Source organism: Aspergillus alliaceus (assembly GCF_009176365.1).
Source record: "Aspergillus alliaceus strain CBS 536.65 unplaced genomic scaffold BDW43scaffold_36, whole genome shotgun sequence".
Classification (NCBI taxonomy): Eukaryota; Fungi; Ascomycota; class Eurotiomycetes; order Eurotiales; family Aspergillaceae; genus Aspergillus; species Aspergillus alliaceus.
In genome coordinates, this window is record NW_022474719.1 from 114,570 (window position 1) to 136,713 (window position 22,144).

General features: G+C 47.0%; 6 protein-coding genes across 6 annotated transcripts; 2 read left to right on the plus strand and 4 right to left on the minus strand.

The window, feature by feature from the left end:
- Positions 1-551: 551 nt before the first annotated feature.
- Positions 552-2,461, minus strand: BDW43DRAFT_320855 (GMC family oxidoreductase; the record flags this gene model as incomplete). The annotated part of the gene is made up of 9 exons (XM_032049189.1): positions 552-590; positions 625-911; positions 996-1,159; positions 1,229-1,526; positions 1,560-1,715; positions 1,769-1,879; positions 1,921-2,108; positions 2,162-2,291; positions 2,341-2,461. 9 exons carry the CDS (start codon positions 2,459-2,461, stop codon positions 552-554), a joined length of 1,494 nt encoding a protein of 497 aa, XP_031898016.1.
- Positions 2,462-5,799: 3,338 nt separating this feature from the next.
- BDW43DRAFT_301866 (uncharacterized protein) lies at positions 5,800-8,114 on the minus strand (the record flags this gene model as incomplete). Its single annotated transcript, XM_032045129.1, has 5 exons — positions 5,800-6,198; positions 6,266-6,557; positions 6,612-6,969; positions 7,088-7,763; positions 7,875-8,114. The coding sequence occupies 5 exons, from the start codon at positions 8,112-8,114 to the stop codon at positions 5,800-5,802; spliced, it is 1,965 nt and encodes a 654-aa protein (XP_031898017.1).
- Positions 8,115-8,621: 507 nt separating this feature from the next.
- On the plus strand, positions 8,622-10,235 carry BDW43DRAFT_320859 (MFS transporter; the record flags this gene model as incomplete). Its single annotated transcript, XM_032049190.1, has 3 exons — positions 8,622-8,729; positions 8,781-9,170; positions 9,231-10,235. 3 exons carry the CDS (start codon positions 8,622-8,624, stop codon positions 10,230-10,232), a joined length of 1,500 nt encoding a protein of 499 aa, XP_031898018.1.
- Positions 10,236-11,371: 1,136 nt separating this feature from the next.
- On the minus strand, positions 11,372-12,912 carry BDW43DRAFT_313265 (uncharacterized protein; the record flags this gene model as incomplete). Its single annotated transcript, XM_032047557.1, has 2 exons — positions 11,372-12,827; positions 12,878-12,912. The coding sequence occupies 2 exons, from the start codon at positions 12,910-12,912 to the stop codon at positions 11,372-11,374; spliced, it is 1,491 nt and encodes a 496-aa protein (XP_031898019.1).
- A 443-nt stretch (positions 12,913-13,355) lies between these two features.
- On the minus strand, positions 13,356-14,495 carry BDW43DRAFT_320863 (uncharacterized protein; the record flags this gene model as incomplete). Its single annotated transcript, XM_032049191.1, has 1 exon — positions 13,356-14,495. The coding sequence occupies exon 1, from the start codon at positions 14,430-14,432 to the stop codon at positions 13,356-13,358; it is 1,077 nt and encodes a 358-aa protein (XP_031898020.1). The 5' UTR covers positions 14,433-14,495.
- Positions 14,496-19,199: 4,704 nt separating this feature from the next.
- Positions 19,200-20,291, plus strand: BDW43DRAFT_313267 (uncharacterized protein; the record flags this gene model as incomplete). The annotated part of the gene is made up of 1 exon (XM_032047558.1): positions 19,200-20,291. The coding sequence occupies one exon, from the start codon at positions 19,200-19,202 to the stop codon at positions 20,289-20,291; it is 1,092 nt and encodes a 363-aa protein (XP_031898021.1).
- Positions 20,292-22,144: the final 1,853 nt, after the last annotated feature.

Sequence of the window (22,144 nt, forward strand, 5' to 3'; positions counted from 1 at the left end):
TCAAGTATTCGTCGATGACCGGCCAGTTATATACACAGTTTCACTCCTGGGCGAGTGTGTCGGTGGGTGTGATGCCTAACACTTTGCCCATCCATCAATTGTCTTTTCTAGTCGCAGTACGCTTACAGGGAAACAGAGCTCTATAGTTGTCGACCACCCTAAGACTTTCCCATGGTACTCAAAACCAGAATAGTTTAGGCAACCTTAAACACTCCCACGCAGCAAACAATACCTTAGTGCTTCAAGTGCCACTTCCGGGTGAGCTTCTAGTTGATCCAGTATCGCTTCTCTCTTCCCCCTCTTTACGATTATGCCACTGCCTTTAACCTCTGTGTCGTCTCGCTTTTCGTTCTAGAGCGCGGCTCTCTCCTCCGTCTCCTGGCTGCATAAAGTTAAATATGTGGCAATTATTTTCAGGTGAATTATTGGAAAATACCAACGTCATATTGCCCATAGGGTTTGTGGGATAAATGGTATTGGGTATGGAAAGGTAGCTTTGTATGCAGTGGTTGGGGTGTCAAATTAAACAAATATACTGGTCTTACACTTATCTACTCCAGAAACACACTAGCATCTATCACCTGCAGCCCCTTAACACCATGAACGCGGGCATTGCAAATCCACCACACTGGTGTCGGGTGACGGATCCATACGCGCAGTACCAACCGGATGGTACAGGGTAAGAGCCTTTGCCTCCATCCAGCGAAGAAGCCGTTCATCTGGAATGCGATCAATGTCACTGCCGGAGTACGGCCACCAGTACGACCATGGGTCGTCATTAACTGGCACGGGCTTGAGATACTGCTGAAGGGCTGAGCTCCGCATGATTCGGAGAGAAACGCGCAAAGCCACTAAGAGAAACGTTCGATCATTGTCCTCTGCATCACTGAAATATTTCGGATCAATCGTTGCTAGAATATGGGCACGTTGTCAGCGTGTTGCCACACTCATGTAGAGGTAAAATGCGGGAGAAGGAGATGGGAACAATCACTCACGATGATCAAAAGCATCCCTACTATTCAGGGTGATGATGCCCTTGCGTTGCGGGCGTAGACTGATCAGAACGAGGCTAAACATGCCGACTCCCTCTGGAGCAGCCTCCTCACCATGGTGGATATATGCCAGCGGACTGCCAATACTCTCTACATCCGGGCCAATACTACCCGGGGTATGATCCTTAGGGGGGCCTCGCTGCAATGATGACTCGGGGAAGGGGTTGTGCTCCTACGATCGGAAGAACGTCGCTGCTTCGCCCGCATTACTGCTCAGAGGGCCACCCCCGAAAAGCTTGTATCGTGCGATTGATGGCATTGCTTTGAGGGTGCTATCTAGATAATCGAGACGAGCCCCTGGCTTTGCCTTGCACATTATGGTTGTTGTCGCCAAATGGTCTTTGAGGTTCTTTCCAACGGCGTCGTTAGCACGGACGATAGGAATTCTATGCTTACTTAGCTCTTCTTCAGGGCCAATACCACTCAAAAGAAGTAACCGCGGCGTGTTAATCGCTCCACCACACTGGAAAGTCCCTCTTCAAGCGTGGACTTCAGGGTGCTCTCCACCCCGATGGGTCTGGAATTCCACACCAAACACGGTCGGGTCGTCATTACTCAAACAGTCAATCAGAAGCTTTGTTACATGCACATGGCAGGCGACGAACAGATTTGGTCGTTTCCGAACTTCCGGCGGCAAGTATGCTGTGGCTAAAGACGAGAGCGCTGTCCCTTGGGGTCGATAAAAGTCTGCAGTGGAGTCACGCCTGGTGTCCCACTGGGTGTATTGATATCTGGAACTTGTGGAATTCCAACATTCTCACAGGCATGCAGAAACCCCTTCTCGACGCTCTCTGTCAACCACGAATAACCTGTTTGCCAGTCACCCGCTTTTCCCCGGTGTAATAGGTCGATTGGAGCCGGCTCGCACTGGGAGTGAAGCGCTCCATGCGCCAGAAGTAGGGCTCCAGGTCGTCATAGCTCCACCCGTGGCACCCATGGACCGATGCCCATTCATCGAAATATGTCTTTGAGCAATGATTCATCGAGTTCATCGACGAACAGCCACCGATCATGCGACCGCGGAGGCCAATACGACCGTCGAAAGGCAAGGCCCGGCTGTTCAACTGTATAGTAATCCCAGTCGTGCTCGGTGTGGAATAGTTCAGAACTTCAACGGTACCTTGATCTCATCAATGTTCACATTGTCGCCGCCAGCTTCTAGCAGGAGAACCGTTTCCTTCGGGTCCTCGGACAGCTTGCTGGCGAGCACAGAGCCAGCCGCACCAGCCCTGACGATGACTTTGTTCAATTTAGACTTTGCCAAAATCCGAGATCATCCTCCGCTTACCGTAGTCATATCCTTTAAGCATGCGCTGAGCCGCCGAATATGTAGCGGGTGGCCCTACCCGCAACTGTGGTGTCGTATAATGCACGGGATTGCGTAACGGGTTGCGGTATTGTTGACTCATGGTGTAAGAGCTACTAGCCAATCTATGAACTGATCGTGGTCGCCAGAGCTATCTATGCTCCGCCCCCGATGTCACATATACCACCCCACTTGCGACACACTGTGAAGCCTCGGCCGCTCTCAGCAAGACGGGGTGAGAATAGACGTTGAGTGGAGGTAGAACCGCATATCATCTCCAGGTAACTCTAATCGTCCCACGGTGATGCACAGAGTGGGGTCAATCATGAATTTATAGTGGAAGCCTAATCGACCCTTTCAGTGGCTGTACCGGAAATCTTGGTGGCCTTAATCTCGCGCTGGACCCAATTTAACACGATATAGCCTCTGATCGCTATTCTGCGGTGATTTGACCGTGTCAATCTTTCACTGAGTCGTTCATAGTTACCTTTTAGGCTTCTCACTATTGCGCCTAGTTGGAACCAACGCATTTCCTAGCTTTGTACACTTTCCTTTCTTGTGTTGGCTGCTGATGATGCTGGTACAAACAATATATGAAGTACTTTTTTGTGGGGGGCACACGTTAATTCCGTTTTACACGAAATCAAGCTAGTTATACATCTAAATATCAAGATATATATATATATCTTTCAAGGGAACCACAAACAGGCTTTCTGCCAAGAGCCTACTAGGGCTATTTCTACAAACAATAGAAGCCATAGAAGTAAGAAAAAGAAACCAAAACTAAGATATAAGGAGCACCGCAAAATGCACAAAACGTAATCAACAAACCTTTAAGCCTTAATTTAGCTTTTGTTGGTTATACGCAAGGTATATGTCTGTGTCTACGTGACTGGCACATTGGGTTTGATAAACACGACGCGTTTCGAAGTTGTAATCACTCTAGAAACCTTATGGTTGGCATTGGTCGTCGTAGTAAAGATGTAAGGCTTCAGACTGTTGACATGGACGCTATCCATGAATCCAGTATTGTATGAAGAAGACGTCTTTATGGGCCATAGAATCTCGTCCTTGCTTGTAACGACCCATGGCAATGCATCAACGCAATTATCTCAAGAGGGTTAGAGCGCGTTCCAAAGAATCCATGCACGGTTCACTTTCGCGACTGTCAATCCATATAACTTACCATTGGTGTCAAGAGCAAATCGATTGGCCTCTACACATATTCTCTTAGTAGTGTGGTCAACATAATACATTTTGAGATTCCAACTACTGCGTTATTCTGAGGGTTTCTGTAGATATATTTTGTTCTGTGGTTCAAGTGCATCGTGTTTTATATCCTACATTTCGGACGATAAATCAATGAACCAGATGAGCTTCTATACTTACCACCATGCCATTATCAAGATCGTTATATGTATTTGTACTTGGAGCTATTACACTCTACTAACTCTCCTTTCCCTAGTTTACTCTAATCGGATACAGACGTGGTGTTCCCTTCGAGTTTATCCGTACTGTTCGATCTTGATATTGCTATACCTTTCTTCGAAGATCGACCAGTTAAGAGGGTTCAAGGGTCGTATTGCATACTCCCAGGCCATTTGATGGTATTGAGCCTCTTTGACTTAAGGGCATCCTGGAATCTTCCGTTCCCCAACTGGATGTGCTTATCGAGACCCTTTTTCCAAAGCTTACCGGCATTTTCGACCTGATAGCTGTCTGTACTACCCTGTTGCTTTTCTTTTTTCTTGTCATCCTCCTTCATGTTTGCATGACTGGGGAAAGCGCTCCAGAACTTCCAAAGTAGGCCTTTGACTTCTTCCGCGTATAGAGCGATGATCACTAGAGGCACGGTGACTGCAACCGAGACGCATTCCATATCTAGGTCGACAACAAAGCCAGTCCTCCGGTAGGCCAAGTGCAAAAAGTGCATTGGAAGAGATGTTACAGCGACTCGTAAACAAGAGAGCTGTTTAATGCAAAATGGGTCCAGCTTTTCCGTAATCGAGGCTTTCTTGGTCTTCGGAAAGTTTCCTGCCCACGTCAATAGAGAACCATTCAAGAATGCGCTTTCGGAGTGCAATTTGGCATGAATTTATGTAGTCCTTACAAAATATACAGTTTCGGTTCAGGCAGTAAGTGAAAACGTAGGAAGGAGTGGATCAGATTCGGAGACTTTAAGTAAATAGATATCTTTTCTTGGAAGGTCGCGTTGTGAAAGCACCAGTCGTCACAAACTATCCTTCCGTCTTCTGTTCTTTTCTTTTCTTTTTTATTTTGCGCAAGGTGGTATGTCTGGCGTAACAGTGTTGGAGATATAGCTCTGCTGCCTTTAAAAGGCTTCGAACAGACCCACCGCTGACTCGGTTTATTTGAGTGGCAACTTCCAATGCCGATGGGCGTCTTCCTTCACATCCCTGAACAACTTCTACTTCAGTAGCACCCATTGACTTCATGGAATTACAGCATCATTTTAATAACATGCAATTGTCTAGGAACTCGGGTAGGTGAAACTCGGGTGTCTTGCGATTCATGTAGTCATTCTCCGGTGCAAATCTAGCGGGCCTGATTCGCGAAATGTTGTGCAAGGCTTCTGGAGCAAATAAACCAAGAGGAGCTTATGAGTGACGAACCGCAGTGAGACAACATTGTTTGACATCTCAAATATAGGTTTTGGTTGCAATGATCATTCCATTCCGATTTGTAACTCACTATCTTTCTCAGTTGAAGTCGCACCATCAGAATGGAGGAAGTCCATACCCTACGCGGCCTATACCTACCATAAAAACGATCACTTTCGACACGTTTGCCTGGGTATGGCAGCCCAATCCCCATTTGATGCAAATATACAAACAGGAATGAATAATGTCCTGAATAACCCCAATATTACTGCCTCCGAATTGGATTTTACCAACCTCCCAACTCCGGGACGACATCTGCAGACAACTTATCTATACCGAATAGCCTTCAGCCTACTTCAATCGATGAGCTCCTCACAGATTCATTCGGCAATCTCCCAAAGCCACACTTCCAGGGAAGCCCTGAACAGCCCCGACCTGGCCTCCATACCCAGTCAAAACATCGTGCGGCAGGCTACAACTTCCAATTAGCAAACTCGAACACGAATATGGCCGCTGACCAATCCGTGAAGCAGTAAACACCTGCTTCCAATGAATTTGCAGACTTCGGCATGGGCTTTGATGACACTGTTTTGAGATTGAGTGGAGATTTGGGTACCGCGTTCGACGACCTGTTGGGAAATAATGCTATCTGCCAACCTGCCAGCAGCGCATATAATGATGAGTGTACCCAGTGGGTGAAAGCCGGGACTAATAATGAATACCTCTTGTGACTCTATTTTACAATATTATTATAGTTTTATGTATTATTTTCTCTAGTATACTATTTATAAATTCGGTAGTATTATTCCTATAAGAGTCTCTAGAATACAGGCCCACAAAATAAATCAAACCCAGAATCCCAGTTACTTCCATCATCCGAGCAGAGCAAGTTGTGGATTGTAAAATCCGAGTCTGCCAATTCCAGACAAGCCCAGTTAGCCTCACGCCCAGCTCCACTTTGACTGTTACTTGAACCCGGCGCGGCATATGATGGGTCGAGAATTTGGTCCAAGATGCGGGTCAGTCTCGCCTTGACTTTGTTGCAAAATGCGACATTAACACTTCCAGGTCTAGCGATCCAGCTAAGACAGGAGGTGTATAGGGTTAGCTCTCGTATTATCTCCGCTCTGGGCAAGCTAGAGTGTGGAGGACCCTGTAGGGAAGGCTGAAGTAACTCCATAGCCAAAAGTTCGGCACTGGGAAGGCCGAACGGCAGAAACTATAACAGATTCAGCATTAAACAGATAGACAACACGCTTTATTGTTCACTGGATGGAGCAACCTACAATGCTAGAAAAATCGCTCCGGACTTCTCTCGCCCTTTCACGGTGTTCATTAATCACGACAACTGTAGAAAGAATAGTCTTCGCCACGTGGAGAAGCTCCTTGGGTTTACCTTTCTGAGATTCCTGGGATTTCAATCGATAAAGTAGGAACATAGAGTAAAGATAATCCACGAATAGATATAGAAGGACCAGGATTTCCAAAGCAGGGAGTTGGCTATTCCACATATCCGGAGAATATTTCATATAGCTAGGACAGCTATCCCAGAGTGATTGCAGCTTCTGCAATACGTCGCTAGACACATATTAGGCGGTGGGACCGTGCGAATCTTTATAGGAGATATCATACTGTGCTTTCCTTTCCATGTCAGCGCTACTGACTCCCAAGTGAAGCTCGAGGATCTCCTCTCGAATTGTGGAAAGAAGGAACCGAAGGCGAATGAAGGTAGAGTGGCGTCGTTTTCCATCGCTATTCCATCCATTGTTATCTATCATTCGGAGGCTCTGCTCATAGGTTGGGGCATCTATGTCATCATCAATGTCCAATGGTGGCTTAAGCACGCAATAATGTCGAGTCAGCGAGGGTGGTCGGCCGAGTGTTGTTGCAATGGTTTTATCCGTGGAATACACAGAGGCGAAACACCTTCTCCGCCACAAGTTCATGAAGCCCGGGTACTGCGCCATGTGGTCATTATACTGGTGGATCCCTGTGGCGTAAATACAGGACGCTAATTCCCCAAGAGAAGAGTATAGCCAGCGACCTGCACATAGAAACTCAAGTAAGCATTTCACTCTGATGTGGCAGTCACGGTAAGGAATCCATACTAGAGTCACCAAATCTCTGGGAAGCAAGCATCATCTGAGAATACTTGAGACAGACCATCAATTCGTTGACAACAGGTAGAGCGTTGCTGAGGGGTAAGAGTTGATCGGTGATTTCTAGCATTTGCGTGAGGAGCTTATCCTTCCTTCGTTGTTGAGGATCGATATGAATAACATCTCGCTCAGGTGTATGGATCAGACGTACAGTCGCGACTGTGATCACACTGCCGATCATCTCCCACCTAACATTTTTACCGCTGATCAAAGAACAGAGTTCACCAGCATTCATAGCGAGGGTAATAGGTATCGGTTGATATGAGTTTTCAAAAATGTCGACGACAGTACGCAATCTTAATGATTCATCTTGAACAATATAGTTTCCGAAGACATCCCATAATATATCGAGAGCGGGAAGCATAAGCACCTCTGGGATAATGGGCATTAGGCCAAGTTCATACACTTGTCTCACGAGCGCCCTCAAGAGAAGCGCATTAGCGGCAAGGAAGTCCAAGATCCGGAGTCCCAAATCTAGTTGCTTCGGGTCAATAGTATATATTGTACGGTCATTGTCCGATGGGCCAGGGTCACCATCGTTAACCGCCCCCGTCATTAAGGAACGGTAGCTGGTAGGACCGAGGAAACCAGCACTCTCCAGAGGCGGAGTACTCACAACGACTGCCTGGGCATTTGGTGACAATAGCTCCGACGACCCTGGTTGGTGTACGTCCCGACTATGGAAGCGTTAATTGAGTCGTGGATTTCAAGAAATGGAAAAGTGGGGCGGAATAACCCACGAGGCGCCCGGTGATCCGGAGTTCCTTGTTTTTCTTTGCGTCCTACTCTTTATTATGGACATGGGTCGAAATTTTCTTGTCATCGGCGCCGGATCATAGAAGCATAGAATACTTTTCCGGGCGCATCGACCGCATATGGGCAACGTGTGGTCGCACTTGGTCTTCGACTTCCGACATGCTTCGCATGAGCGTTTGCTTCCATTCCGACGGACTAGGTCTGAGGATAGAGAGTCCATGTACAGTGGAACAGGTCGTTAAGATATAAATGTATAATAAGAAGTAAGGGGATTTGCGCTTGGCGTTCCTACAGGAAGACATGAGGGAAGAGTTCAGACGAAGTACTCTTTAGGGTAGTGGTTGTCGCTGGGAGGAAGTCCAAGACCGAACGGAGTCGGGCTTCCGCCAATCAGAACCTCGGCAGCTGGTTCCGGAGTAAAATTACCTAATTGGGACCACGACGTATGTCTCCCACATCCTCCGGCCGGCCATTCGGATCTCTGGACTTCAACAATGTCAGTGTACTTAAAGTCAGGGACTTACCGAATAACATTCCAAGCAAAATGAAACCAAAGCCAGAGATATCCTCTCTTATCCTTGTCCTCTTTTGTCGTTCTAGGTCAGTCCGCATGTTACATCCTCATGCTTCGAATATATATCACTATATGACGTTGGGGCTTGTCACGGCTTAACTAATCATATATCGTCCAGTAATTCTTATAGGGCCATTTTCATATATTTATACAATGAGTGAGCACTCTCATCACGGCACTTCTATGGAAAACGAAGACCGAGATGTTGAGCGAACACAGCCTGCCCCTGAAAAGGGAAGCCCAGAACCACATTCTAAGCTTGTAGGCTACAAAATCCTGAGCTTTCCCATGTCGATATCCTTACACATATAGGTTACTTGGAATGGGCCCCATGACACGGAAAACCCAAAGAATTGGAAAACAACTAAGAAATGGATGGCGGTAATTACCGTGTCCTGCTTTACATTTATGTCGCCAGCATCATCCTCCATGGTTGCACCCGCTCTCGGTACCATATCCAAAGATTTTAATGTTGAGAACGAGATCGAGTCTCAACTCATGCTATCAGTCTTCGTTCTTGCATATGCTGTTGGACCGCTTTTTCTAGGTCCCCTCTCAGAGATGTATGGAAGGGTGCCTGTGCTGCAACTATCCAACTTACTATACCTTATTTTCAACATCGCATGTGGTGTATCGCAATCTAAGGGGCAGATGATCGCCTTCCGGTTTCTTTCAGGGCTAGGTGGTAGTGCTCCTTTAGCTGTAGGTGTTGAGCCCTAGTACTCGAAGGCTTCCAATTGTGACACTCATATTCATCTCTAGATAGGAGGCGGTGTATTGAGCGATCTTTTCACTCCAGACCAACGTGGCAAGTCCATTGCTATATACAGTCTTGCACCCCTTCTCGGTCCAGCCGTCGCACCAATAGCAGGAGGATTCGTAACGGAGAACACCTCATGGAGATGGATCTTCTATGCCACCTCGATTGCCGACGGCATAATCCAGGCTTTCGGCCTAATCTTTCTACGCGAAACGTACACCCCTGTGCTCCTCAAACGGAAGGCAAAACGACTCCGCAAAGAAACCGGAGATCCCAACTACCAGACCGAGGCTGAGCGAAGCAACAACCAAACACTTCTTCAGGCACTCCGTACCTCTCTCATCCGCCCCTTCAAGCTTCTCGCTACACAACCCATCGTCCAATTCATCGCTTTCTACATGGCCTACATCTACGGCCTAATGTACCTCGTCCTATCCACCTTCCCAACCCTCTGGACAACCTCCTACAATGAGACCATCGGCATCGGCTCCCTAAATTACATCGCCCTGGGCGCAGGCTACTGGCTCGGCTCCCAATTCTGCGCTGCCCTAAACGACCGCATCTACCGACGCCTCAAAGCGCGTCACGGCGTCGGCAAACCCGAATTCCGAACACCCCTTCTCGCTGTCGCAGCCGCACTGACCCCCATCGGGCTGTTCATATACGGCTGGACCGCCCAGGCGCACACGCACTGGATCGGGCCCGATATCGGAGGCTGTATATTCTCGCTGGGCACAATTATCGCGTATCAATGCATGCAGACTTACCTGGTTGACGCGTACACGAGGTACGCGGCTAGTGCGCTGGCTGCGGCGGCTTGTCTTCGATCATTGGCGGGATTTGGGTTTCCGCTTTTTGCGCCGTATATGTATCAAGCGTTGCACTATGGGTGGGGGAATAGTCTTTTGGCCTTTGTTTCGATTGGAATTGGGGTGCCGGCTCCTGTCTTTTTGTGGGTTTATGGGGAAAAGTTGAGAGGTATGAGTACGTATGCTGCTGGGTGAGAGTTGGCTTCTTCTTTACGACTTATTCGAAAGCTAAGCTTCGTGGTTATGTTGGAGGTAAATATGGTCCGACAATTATTGTTAAATAGTCTAGACTGGGTATATAGATGGGATGTGTATATAAAAGTTTAGAACTTGCAACATGTGCGGAGTAGCGCATATAATTGCATCGCAGCGAACGCTGCTTGGTTGAATATAGACTAGTTTTATCACAGAGCAAGTCTCAAGCAGTGAAGAGAACAAGCACAATAAGTCTAGAGAATCGCAAAGGGAATTTAAAATATAAAGCATTGAGACTCATACTATCGCAATTACATCTTCACACTACCGAACACTACAGTACCCTTTGCACCAGGTCTCCATGGAGTATTATTGTACATAGAAAGGCTTGGTATGAGTACACATGTACTTATATGTACTGGATTGTCTAGGGTATCGTAGCTTTCCTATTTGGACATTAACCAGGGCACTTGGGGGCTTTCTCAGTGAGCCGGGCACGGAATCTATCGAACTGCTCACCTACCCTTTATTTGGTGCGGGTAGTTCAAAAGTGTGATGAACAGCCCTCAGGTTTGCCCTAGTCCGTACCAACGCTCATACAAGATGACGCAGGTAGAAACTTGATGGGGATTAATTCAGCCTTAAGCGGCAAACCTCTAAAACGAAGCGTAAATACCGAGAGCGATGGCAATTAAATTATTAGGGGTTAGAATTTTATAAAGTTATAAAGTTATCCTATGCACTTTCTTTTTTTGAAAGGATAATAGAGACTCTTTATAGTCCATATATCACTTCTGACTGAAGAGTCGAAGTTAAATTGCCGAGCATTGAAATCACTGCAAGCTTCAGGAAGGCTAGGCTTTTCTGAATTTATATGGTGTGAAGGGGTGATTGTCCAATCTCAAGTCTGATACTTTCATGCTCTACGCTAGGCCAGGAGTTTAGAAAGCATTTCTCAAGATTGATTTCTTTGTAGTATATTATATATTATATCTAGCGGCAGACAATATGATTACTGGAGTGGAAGATATCGTGGAAGACCATGAGATATTTCATGTCTTTTTCTCTTCTTTCTAAAACAGGTGTCACCGTCACTTGTACTCACAATGTTCAGCGGAAAGAAGTAGGCACCATAATCTTCAATCCATAGACCCGACTGGGTTGAGCTCTTCCGTATCTGGTTCAACATCTTTGCTCCACAAACCAGATCCCAGATCATCCACAATCACTTCCAGCTTCAGGCCCACTTTTTCGCATCCATGGCGCAACTCCTCCTCCTGCTCATCATAATACCCGGTGTGATTCTGGTCCCATAGGCGCAGCTTTATCACTTCCAGAGCAGGGGTATAGGTGCGCACATCTGGTAGGAAGCGATATAGCAGGTCGATCGTATCATCCTCCTCCCAATCAAAGTCATATAAGCTCCTCATATCGTCTCGTAGTACTAGCTCGCGGAGCGACTTGGGCAACAACAGTCCGAGTTCCGTCGCGTCTTCGACATACCAGCCCATAAGAACGCAGAGCGGCATCTCGGCTGATTGCAGATTTGGAAAGGTATTCAGAATATTAAGGAATGGTTCGCGGATGTGATCGTCGGCCTCATACCAATAACGATCCCCCCGGTTTGAAGGATAATATTCTACCCCTAAGGAAAGTTGCTCCACAGTCTGGCTCACAGATACCAGGGCTTGCGCTAGCGTCGAGGGGTCGTTTAGCACCAGCTCGGTTCCATATTTATAAGCCATTCCAAGATGTAGATTCTTCAGGTTTGCTGTTCGGGAAAGAAGAAAATTTACATCCCTTTCAGAAACAGTAGTGCGAGCGAGCACTAAGGTCTCTAGTTTATTTAGATCCAGATCTGGCTTGGTCTCCTGCAGCTCTGCAATATCTCGAAGCCATATACTTAGATGACGCAAAGACGGTAAGCAGAACCAAGCCATAAACTGGTCGGGATTGTACGGAGGATAACTGTCGGGGTATTCGTTACTATACATATCCTCATTTTCGGCAATCGGCACATTCGCCCCATAATCCACAGTCTCGAGATACTGGAATGTTGAAAGTACCCCATTAGGGGAGAGAAGGGCCTGTTTAAGCATAACTCCCGTGAATCCATCCCACCATACCAACGAATAATCCAGACGAAGCGACCTTAAATTAGGGAGCTGAGAGAGAAAAATAGCAGCAAAACAGTAAATATTTCCGCCGTGGATGGGGAGATACCAGCTGTCGGGGTTGGGAAACTGAGCATTGCGCACAATCTCAATCGACTGGTCAATCACATCTTGAAAAGACTTTGATTCTGCTTCCCAATCCATCTCTGGCTGGGTATCTCGCCATGGTTCAGGGTCGAGGGATAGTAAGCTAACATGCTGAATATAGGACGCGACCTCAGGGCTCTTAAAGATAAGTCGGAGCAACTGCAGAAGGCGTCGCAGAGGCCGAGTGGTCCAATCTAGAGAGATCTCGCGATAAATAAATGATTTAGAAGATGCGCTAAGGTCTTTGCATGTGCTGGACACCGCTAAGCTGTCGTTCAGAGAGAGCTGGTCTAAAATATCCACCAGACAGTCTTTGGGAAGCTTGGAGAATGGCCTTAGTACAGTCGATTAGCATTGTAGGAGAACACGAGGTAACGACCTTACCCATCCTGTTGCGATATCGACCTATTTGCATCCATTTTGTATGGTTGACGGTATGAGAGCGGCTTTTGGGCTGAATGACTGAAAAGGGGATTCGACGTAGCTTGCGGGTTATAAGGGCGGCTTAACGACGAAACGGGAGAGCCGATGAGGGGGGAAAGTGGAGCTGCAGCTTCTCGGCGCGGAAAATGGCGCCGGACGTACAGGAGACGGGACTGCATTTATGTATCAGAAAGGAATGGGTGATACTATAGTGCTCGTGTGCTTCTTAGATTGAAACCGACAACGTCTATCTACAGAAATTTCCACAGTCCGCCAAGAACCCTAAATTCAGCTAGTGTGTATTATTTATCTAGGTACAAGTACACAAATATTAGGCATGTTCTCCGCCACGGTTACCTCCTCACCTAGTTTCTGCATTCCCGTAATATATCTTTGCCTCTTGCACTCTATCTAGTTGCATGATGGCTCAGACTAGACCTCAGGATTTCTGGTGGCCAGAAGGCTTGGGAGTCTTCTTTTCAGACTTCTTGAGCTTGGGGAAATCCACAGCGTGAACTTTGAACTTAGGGAACGCTGCGTCGTTCACGTCAATCGGCTTCACCTCAGGTTTAATCACTTCAAAATCCATGCCGGCCTTCCCCGTGAACGCCCCACAACCCCAACCCTCGCCGCATTTATCCTCCTCTTTGTTGCCATCTTTGTGCTCACAAGGGGGTTTGATATTTTCCCCCACCTTGGTCTTTTCCCATGCAACAATCTTGGGCTTCGGCGTCAAGTGTCTCAGCTTATCCGTCTTTTTGTTATGGGTCATCCGATACGCAAGAGAGGCCATGATCTCTCCGCAGTTGGCATTAAACCTATGCTGGATTATGTTTTCGTCGGGGCCCCGTGGGAGAAGGCTCTCTCCACTTTGCTTAGTATTCATCAACCCCTGACCGGTGATCGAAGCTTCCGTCGTGTTTGTTAATTCCCAATCCCTCCTGCCGTGCTGATCCACGGCTTTGATACTGCAGGCTTGCAAGGCATCTCTGACATCTGGTGCATTCTCCGTTAGAACGTTGGTAAATTCTCCGTAAGCCTCCGCCCCAGTATTTTGACCAGTAGGGGGGACCGGACGCTGGCCTTCAAACGCCGTGTAGATGTATGTGCCCCAACCACCCGTCATGCTGGACGCAAGGAACACCTCGTTTCCAACCTGCAGTGCACTCATCACAGTTGGCATCTTGACCTTACTGGGGATCTTTGTGGACGTCATCTCTTTGAAGGCGGCTTGCGCCAGTCCTACGATATGGCCATCGGTAATCGATTTTGCTTCTTTTGTGTCTGTGAAGGTGATGCGGGAGCCAAAGACAAGGAATTTGGCCTTGGATTTGCTATCGTTTGGGTTTTTAATCTCGAATTTTTGGATCCCGACGGTTTTGGTTTTCTCGGGCTCTTTGCCCTTTGCGCCTTCGGTTGGAGGCTTTTTTAGACCTCTTTCCTCAAGGCTCATAGGGTTGGCCGCGACGAGGCCCAGAAACAAAAAGAACAAAAGGTAGCATAGTTTAGGAAGCATGTTGACTCAACCCAACCAGGATTAACGCCAGTTCGGTAAAGAGAGTTTAACAGATGACTGAAGTGACTTAAAATTAAAAATGAGAAAGAAAGAAAGAAAGAAAGAAAGTAAGTAAGTAAGAGAACGACTAGACTTAGTAAAGAATGGCTGTCGTGATGGAGAGTTGCAGACACGATAGCCAGATACTTATAGTCATCATCTTTATGGAAGCCCCCTTCCCTTCTCCATACAGAAGGAATAGATCGATACTAAACGCCGAGGCCTCAAGCGATTTCTGCATCGGTTCTTGGCTCAGCATACGATTTGGGGGCCATTCTCTGTCCTCTTCTCCTAACGGAATGGCTTTACGGCCGACTGAGGAGTTGCTGCACACTCCTTCGACGGGGCTGTGTTTCAAGGTCGTGCCCCTCAAAGGACGTACATATGCAGCAACGTGAAGTGATCTTCAATTATTTAGCGAAAATAAAGCAAGCGCTTCCACCCCATATATTGGAGGAACACCACGTTTGGTGCCACTGTTCGTATTGGGATTATGGTATGAATATATAAGCAGCTAAGTTCTGAAGGGGCATTTACTTATCCCTCACAGGGTGTTCATAGTCCTCACGATAAAGTATACTATAAGCGTGCGCGCATAAATCCTGCGCATCTACACTATCTTAGAAAATCTAAACACATGCTATGGTAACTGCCTTCATTTGATTATCATTAGCTAATCGATATAGGATAAGTAGCAGGGACCATATAGAAGGATTGAGCGAAATAAAGCCAAATCTGCAAAACATATCCGGCTACAGATGGCATGACTAGCCCTGGCATGCTCTAACCTTAGCCCCTCAGCCATTTGTGAAGATTATCTACATAGTCCATTTCCAGGCTGTGGGGAAGCTAGTGCATGGAGTATATCATGATACAGCCGATGCGGTTCGGCAGGCTGCCGAAGCACCGGCACGATCCGAGTACACACCCGATTAGGCTCGCTCGACGAGTCTTTGCCTCAGCAATGTAACATAGCCCTGCAGATCACCCTGCAACAAGTTAATCTGGCTTAAGAGCTCGTCTAGTCGTAAGTTTCCAGAGAAAGTAGGTAACAGAATGTGTCCTCTTTTGCAATCAATGCTAACCCGAATCACGAAGTTGCTCTGAACCCTTTTTCCCTCGCAATTTTCTCGCCTCGGTACGCGACACTAAAATCCCACTTTCCAAAATTGTGTTTTCTTTACGCAAAAGACCCTCACAGTATATTTTGAAGCTTAGTCTCTCAGACTTGTCCGTAAGCGGAAATACTCAGTGTAATTCGTCACTGAGCGATGGCCGATGCACCGCACATAGATAACACAACCCATAAGTCAGCGTGACATATCAGGTATAGTTCTGGCAAGGCAATCGAACAGATACCCTGGGCCCCGTACAGGAACATCCTCCCTCTATGTATATGAGCTTCGGGCCCCGATTCTAGGCATGGCCTGAGTACTACGGGCCATTTCTTAACGATGAAATCACATGATTCAGTTGAGTCCATAGCTATAAATTAGTCCTCTGATTCTTGGCCACAGGAAGGCAAGGATCAGTCTCTGTTCAATCCATTACCGTTCCTCACCGTTGCATCATAGTATCCATACCGAGTTACTTGTTTATCTACTGTACGTAGTATATCTCCGGCACATTGATATTAGATTTTAAGTATAGACAAAGACACAATTGCTAGGATAAAGAGAGATTAGGGATCTTCTTCTACATAGATATATAAATTAATAATAAGCAGGTTATTCTTTTAAACGAAGTAAGCTACATATTATACTTTATATATTTTAACCATCTAATAGCGACGTTTAGATAGATTTCAAGTAGATAAAATAGATCGTAGTATAACTCCAGTGTGGTGCGTTTTATTAAGATTACGTTAGGCTACTCACTCCCCTGCTTACTCTTTAGTGATCAGCTCAAAGCACTCATGATTCCAACCTAGATAGTGTGAAGGCACGGTCTTTATACAGGCCACGGGAGTGGGAGGTGACGTCTGATGTGTTACCTGTTTGATCTGTTTGTATTCAAGATAGGTGATATCCCAGAGCTTCACTTGTGGGATATTCTCTCCTTCAAGCGATTCTCTTGTATTAGAGCTACCCAATTAGATCAGTTTATCTATGTTGGCCTGAGTCGTCATAGATAGGCCTTCTTGGTAGTTTTATGGGATCATAAATCTGAGATCCTTTTGACATCGTATCGTACGATAATCTTACCAGATATTCTACATATAATTCCGGTGCATAATCATAGGGGGTAGTGCGATATATATATCGCTCTCTCATTATCCTTTCGCTTCATTCTTTTCTTGTTGCCTCAGTGTTCGCCTCTTTACCTAAAAAGCCAGAAAACAGCTATAAAAAAAGACAATAACACTATTAGTTTGGCCAAAAGTAGAAAAGCTGCTTGCATGAATAAAGGCCTTGCATGAACCCACCTTAGTATAGACTATCAATTTACGAAGCAATGATCTGCTATATTTGCCGAACTGGGAAATAAATATATATTATCTACGTTTTCTCATAGCTCCGCATGTCACAAGCAAGCAGACCCGTAGGGGATAATCAGGTCGACTGTTTTCTTATATGCAACTTGATGGAAGACGAATTAAGAATCTATCTCCATGGATTGTGTATGATGGAGACTACTCGGTATTTTACTTGTCGGTAGATACTATATGAGCCGACATCGAGTCGCTCATCGAATAGAGAAGGCTTTAAGGGGAGGAAAGATCTTTACGAATGTGATTCCGATGTTAGAGCATAAAAACTGTTTAACTTGATATGCCATTAACCAATGCCCAACAAAAAGGCCACACGAGCTGGTCTACTCCGCAACCAGACTACGTAGTCATCCTAGGTCACTGTTTGGAGGAAAGCCCCAGAGCAGAATCTAGTCGGATTCGGCACTGCTGCCAAAATCCTTATTCGATGTCCTTCCGTTCACTCAGTTCCACAGAGACACGCTTGGATAAATCCCTCTTGAATACTAGCGCGCCAAAACTGTCCAAGATCGCTATAGATGGCATGGTTTTGGAGAAATTAGCTTAATATATACGGCTCCTTTGCTCAGATTACAACCTCAACCATACTTGCTCCATTGTCGCATAAATAAAGCTTGTATCCTATAAATGGGAAGAACGAAGCCCACAGTATTCCAGACCAGGAGATCCTTGCCGTGTTTGCGGGTAATGGGTGAGAAGCTCCTGGGGTTCAGGTATATCGGGGCTCGGCATAGACCAGGTATTTTGTGGGTAATCCACTTCCCGATGGTCAACAAACTTCTTTCTGATCGGGCGATAGGCCCGTTCCTGGCCTTGGCTTCTATAGTGGGCCTTTTAGAGTTGTGCCAACTTTTCAGTCTTTACCAGGATTGAAGGAAGAAAGGAGGGATGCTCCTAGATTGAGTGGCCAAGGATCCATTAATTGGACGCAGTGTAGTCTAGCCTCTCTCAGTCATACCGGTTGTTCACTGCAAAACGTGGTGTGACGAGGATCATTGCTCGATCAATTTTTGTTAGATTCTTAGGTGGTGAAATAGAATTGTCCTTACTGCCGAATTGCGATCATTAGTCAGATTATGCTTTTACAGCGTCACGTACCTTCTTCATTGATTGCCGGGGGTTCATGATTTACCTCGATAGTTATTGTAAATCATAGGAGGCAGATCAGGTTAGTGTTATGGGGAAATTCAAACTAAAGATTGAAGGAAGATTTGTGTTCAGCCAGCGATATCGGAACGATAACCTCATAATTGTGTTTGACGTTGGGGCCATCTCGTTAGGGCAACTACATGCATATATTTCGTAGTGCTCGCCCCTGATCTAACCCACAAGGTTAAAGCTTTCGAATAAGGGTTGGTTAACTAGATATCCGTGGTTGACTTAGGTACAAGAGAAGCAAAGATTTCCCTAGCACGTTTCAGGTTGAAGATGGATTCGTTCTATCGCCTTTAGAGCACCAGGTCTCCCCACACCAAGAACTCTAATCAGGAGTTTTCCATGACTCGTGCAAAGTTAAGTTTCTAAGTATACTCTAAACTGATATTCGATTATACGATTTATCGGTTAGCGGTATGGGTCAACCTGCGCCGACTCCAAGACCTAGGTGCCTGGACAGATCCTGCTTTGTAGGCTGAAATGGAGACAGAGTATTACGGTTGAGTGACTCACTGGTGCTGTCTGGTCGGACGAGTGAGACTACAGCAATAGCCGTTATGGTCAGTGACCGATTCTCAAAGTCTCGTGCAAAGTACGACAGACACAGTCACCAGTAAAAGGGGCAATTAGTACCCAGTATAGTACTCAAATATCAGCATTCATTGATGTTATTCACCTAAATACAAGCGACGATACCGCTCTAGAAGTACACCCCAAAAGTCCGGCCTACTATTCGCTTTTAGTCAAGCGCGTTTCGACAAATTTGAATCCACAAATGCTGTCTTTCCTTGAAACCCAGGTCTACCGCTAATTTTGCCCATGCCGTAGCTAGAATCGTTTCATCAGTAGCTCAGAATAGAACCTTGGTTCCGTCCAAAACTACGTAGCGACATCTGGATCTCACGAGGAAGGTTCAAAGGGTGAACTCGCGTCTATATAAGAAGCTGTAACCCTCCTCTTATCGGCTTGTCATCTAGCTAGTATCAACACTTCCCCCTCATCGCTCGCCTCTTTCCTCAATAAACTAATCCTCATACATACTTCATTCGTTCATCTCTTAACATTCCTTCTCCCTTTTCAACATGCGCTACGCTCTTTATACCCTTGCCCTTGTCGGCGCAACCATGACACTGGCGGTCCCGGTGTCTGTGACACCCAACAACAAGAACGAAACCCCACCAAATGTTCCCGGCCGGATCGGCACTCCGACCAACTTCCCCCCCATCGCCGCGCTCAGCCACCTTGGCCACAGCTCCGGCACGGCCACTACCAACTGTGGAGCATGCGAAGCATCAGGCAGCGCTACCAGCAGCAGCCCGGTTAGCGTAAATACCAGCGTCTGCGAAAAATGTGAAAACGGCCAAGGTGTTGGCATCAGTGTCAGCCTTGGAACCAACCCCAGTGCTTCTGCTGGAGCCAATATTGGTAGTAGCATCATTGGTGGCAGTGCGAATGTTGGCGGTGATGCTAATGTTGGCACGGACGTCGATGGAGGTGCAGATGCTGGTGCTAGCGGTGGTGCTGGCGCTGGTGTTAGTGCTTCTGGAAGCGGGGATGGTGGTGCAAACGGTGGTGCAGATGTTGGTGCCAGTGGAAGCGAAGATATCAGCGGAGGTGCTAATGCCGGCGACAATGCTAGCGAAGGTGCTTCCGTCGGTGCTAGCGGTGATACCGGCGCTGGCGTCGATGCTACCGGAGGCGGATATGCCAGTGGAGGAGCCAACGTCAGCGGAGATGTTAGCGGTAGTGCTAATGCTGGTGCTGGCGGTGATGTTAGCAGAGGCGCCAATGTTGGTGCCAGTGGAAGCGGAGACGTCGGCGGAGGAGCCAATGTTGGCGGAGGTACCAATGCTGGTGGTGACGTTGGCGCTAACGTCGGTGGAGACGTCGGAGACAATGTCGGTGCTGATGTTGGTGGAAACGCAGGCGTTGGATCCGATGCCGGTGTCGGCGGAGATGTTGGTGCTGGTGTTGGTGCTAACGTTGGCGAAAACTTGGGAGGCAACGCTAGTGGAAACGCAGCTGTCGGCACTGATGCTGGTGTTGGTGGAGATGCTGATGCCGGACTTGGTGCTAATGTCGGCGGGAACCTTGGTCTTGGCGGAGAAGTTGGTGTTGGTGTTGGTGGTGGAGTTGGCGCTGGTGCTGATGCTGGCGAGGATTGCGACGACTAAGCTCGTGTATCATTCCTCGAGTATATTGTTTATGAGAAAGCCCTTTTCCAAATTATCCTACCATGGTGCCATTTCTATCCTATTTTGAATCTATTGTTGCAAAGTTTTGTTGTCTAGGGCTAGCCCGTTCACCATGTATCTGCTATGCCTCTCATCCTTATGTTCGATAATTCTATTAATCTGTTTTCGATGCTTGCTCACTATGAGCCTGGAGTATATACTATACTAGGTTGGTAACTAGATGTTATTGCCATCTCCGCTGTAGCCCTAACCGACGACACAGTTACATTCTCCCTGAACACCCCTTCACATAAAATCCGAAACTTGCTATTAGTGGTGGGGACCGACCACCCCAAATGTTAGATCCGCTAGAATATTGTATGTAAACGACTATCGTGAAGCCGCTGCGGCAATCTACCATAGATGCATGTATGTACCCTTCGACGCAGAGGTTGCATTCCTTTATTATATAAGCCCATAGGAGAGGACTGAGAGCTTCATGGTCCAGGTCATCCGCCAACGATTGACAACGTACGGTACGGGCTTATCATAGCCTCTGAACGCACCTGAGATGTCTCCTCATACTCATGTCATCCACCATTCATTATGATCACTTTCTGTCGTCCCCATCCCTTAACGTGGCTAACGGTGCCAAGTCCGACTTTGCTGTGGCAAGGCATTGTGATTGAGCCCCTGATAGTCAATGTATGGTGTTTTGAGGGAACCTCGTCTGTTTACTGAAAAGGAAATGAGTAATTTTGGGAGGGATAACATGTACTGCTGGCCCTCATTAACAGTCGATTACTTCTGTACACCGTTAATAAAAACAAATTCCACCATGTCCCGCTCACTGGCGTCTCATCCAAGTAGGTGTCATTTCGCGGACACTATGCACGTCCATCCCGAAGTGCGTTGGTGGAGCGGGTATGACACCTTTCATAGCCGCCCGTGCTTCCGATGAATCGAAGTCTCTGATCGTAACACCGCGTACAATCTCCTTGACCAGGCGAGGGAGGGATTCCAAGCCGGATCCTCCATAGATGAGCTTCTTCGGGATTTAACACCCTTCGTCTTATGCATACCGAACCATTAAAACCAAGCCCATTTCCTACTTGTCACCTGGGGGAGACTTATCCGGGTTACGAAAATAGCACGTCTGAAGTCGCAAGTCCAAGCATCCTTAGATGCGGAATACGCCGCGGGCCTGACTGAGCTCACGCGACGAACACGAGCACGGGAGGCTCTGGACTCTCTTGGGGATTCTTTACCGAGACTTGTTATCACCGACCCACAATCGCCACGGAGAGGTGGCGTTCAACCGATGGGTATAATAGCAAATACAACGAGAACCACTGCTAGAGCCACCAGTAGAACTACCAGTACTACATCAACGAGGGCGGAATGCAGCGTACCAAACTCAATGCATATTGATTCCCACTCAGTTAGGTCATCTGCGAGGGCCGAAACTAAAAGCCACCCAGGTCTCAATGTAGCAGCATATCTTACCTCAGATGGAACCGAGTCGCACTTCTCTGCCTCCTCTCTCATAAGCCATTGTTATGTGGAAAGGGAGTGTTCCGTTTGCTTACTAACGCCGCGGGAGCCAGAATAATCATTGAATGGGAAAGCATCCGTCGGGGAGAGGTATTAGGGTTGCACAGAAATGAGAGGAAAGGCAACGAGAAACAAATGTAACAGATTATAGGACCTGGTCTGGTGCAAGTGTAGATGTGGATCGAACTTTCAGCAGAGATGTATGGACCAGTGGCTGACAGTCTGATCAACAAGCGCCCACACCGACATGTCCAACCTGTAGAGGTCCTTGGAAGAATGAATGACATTCTATATTGAGT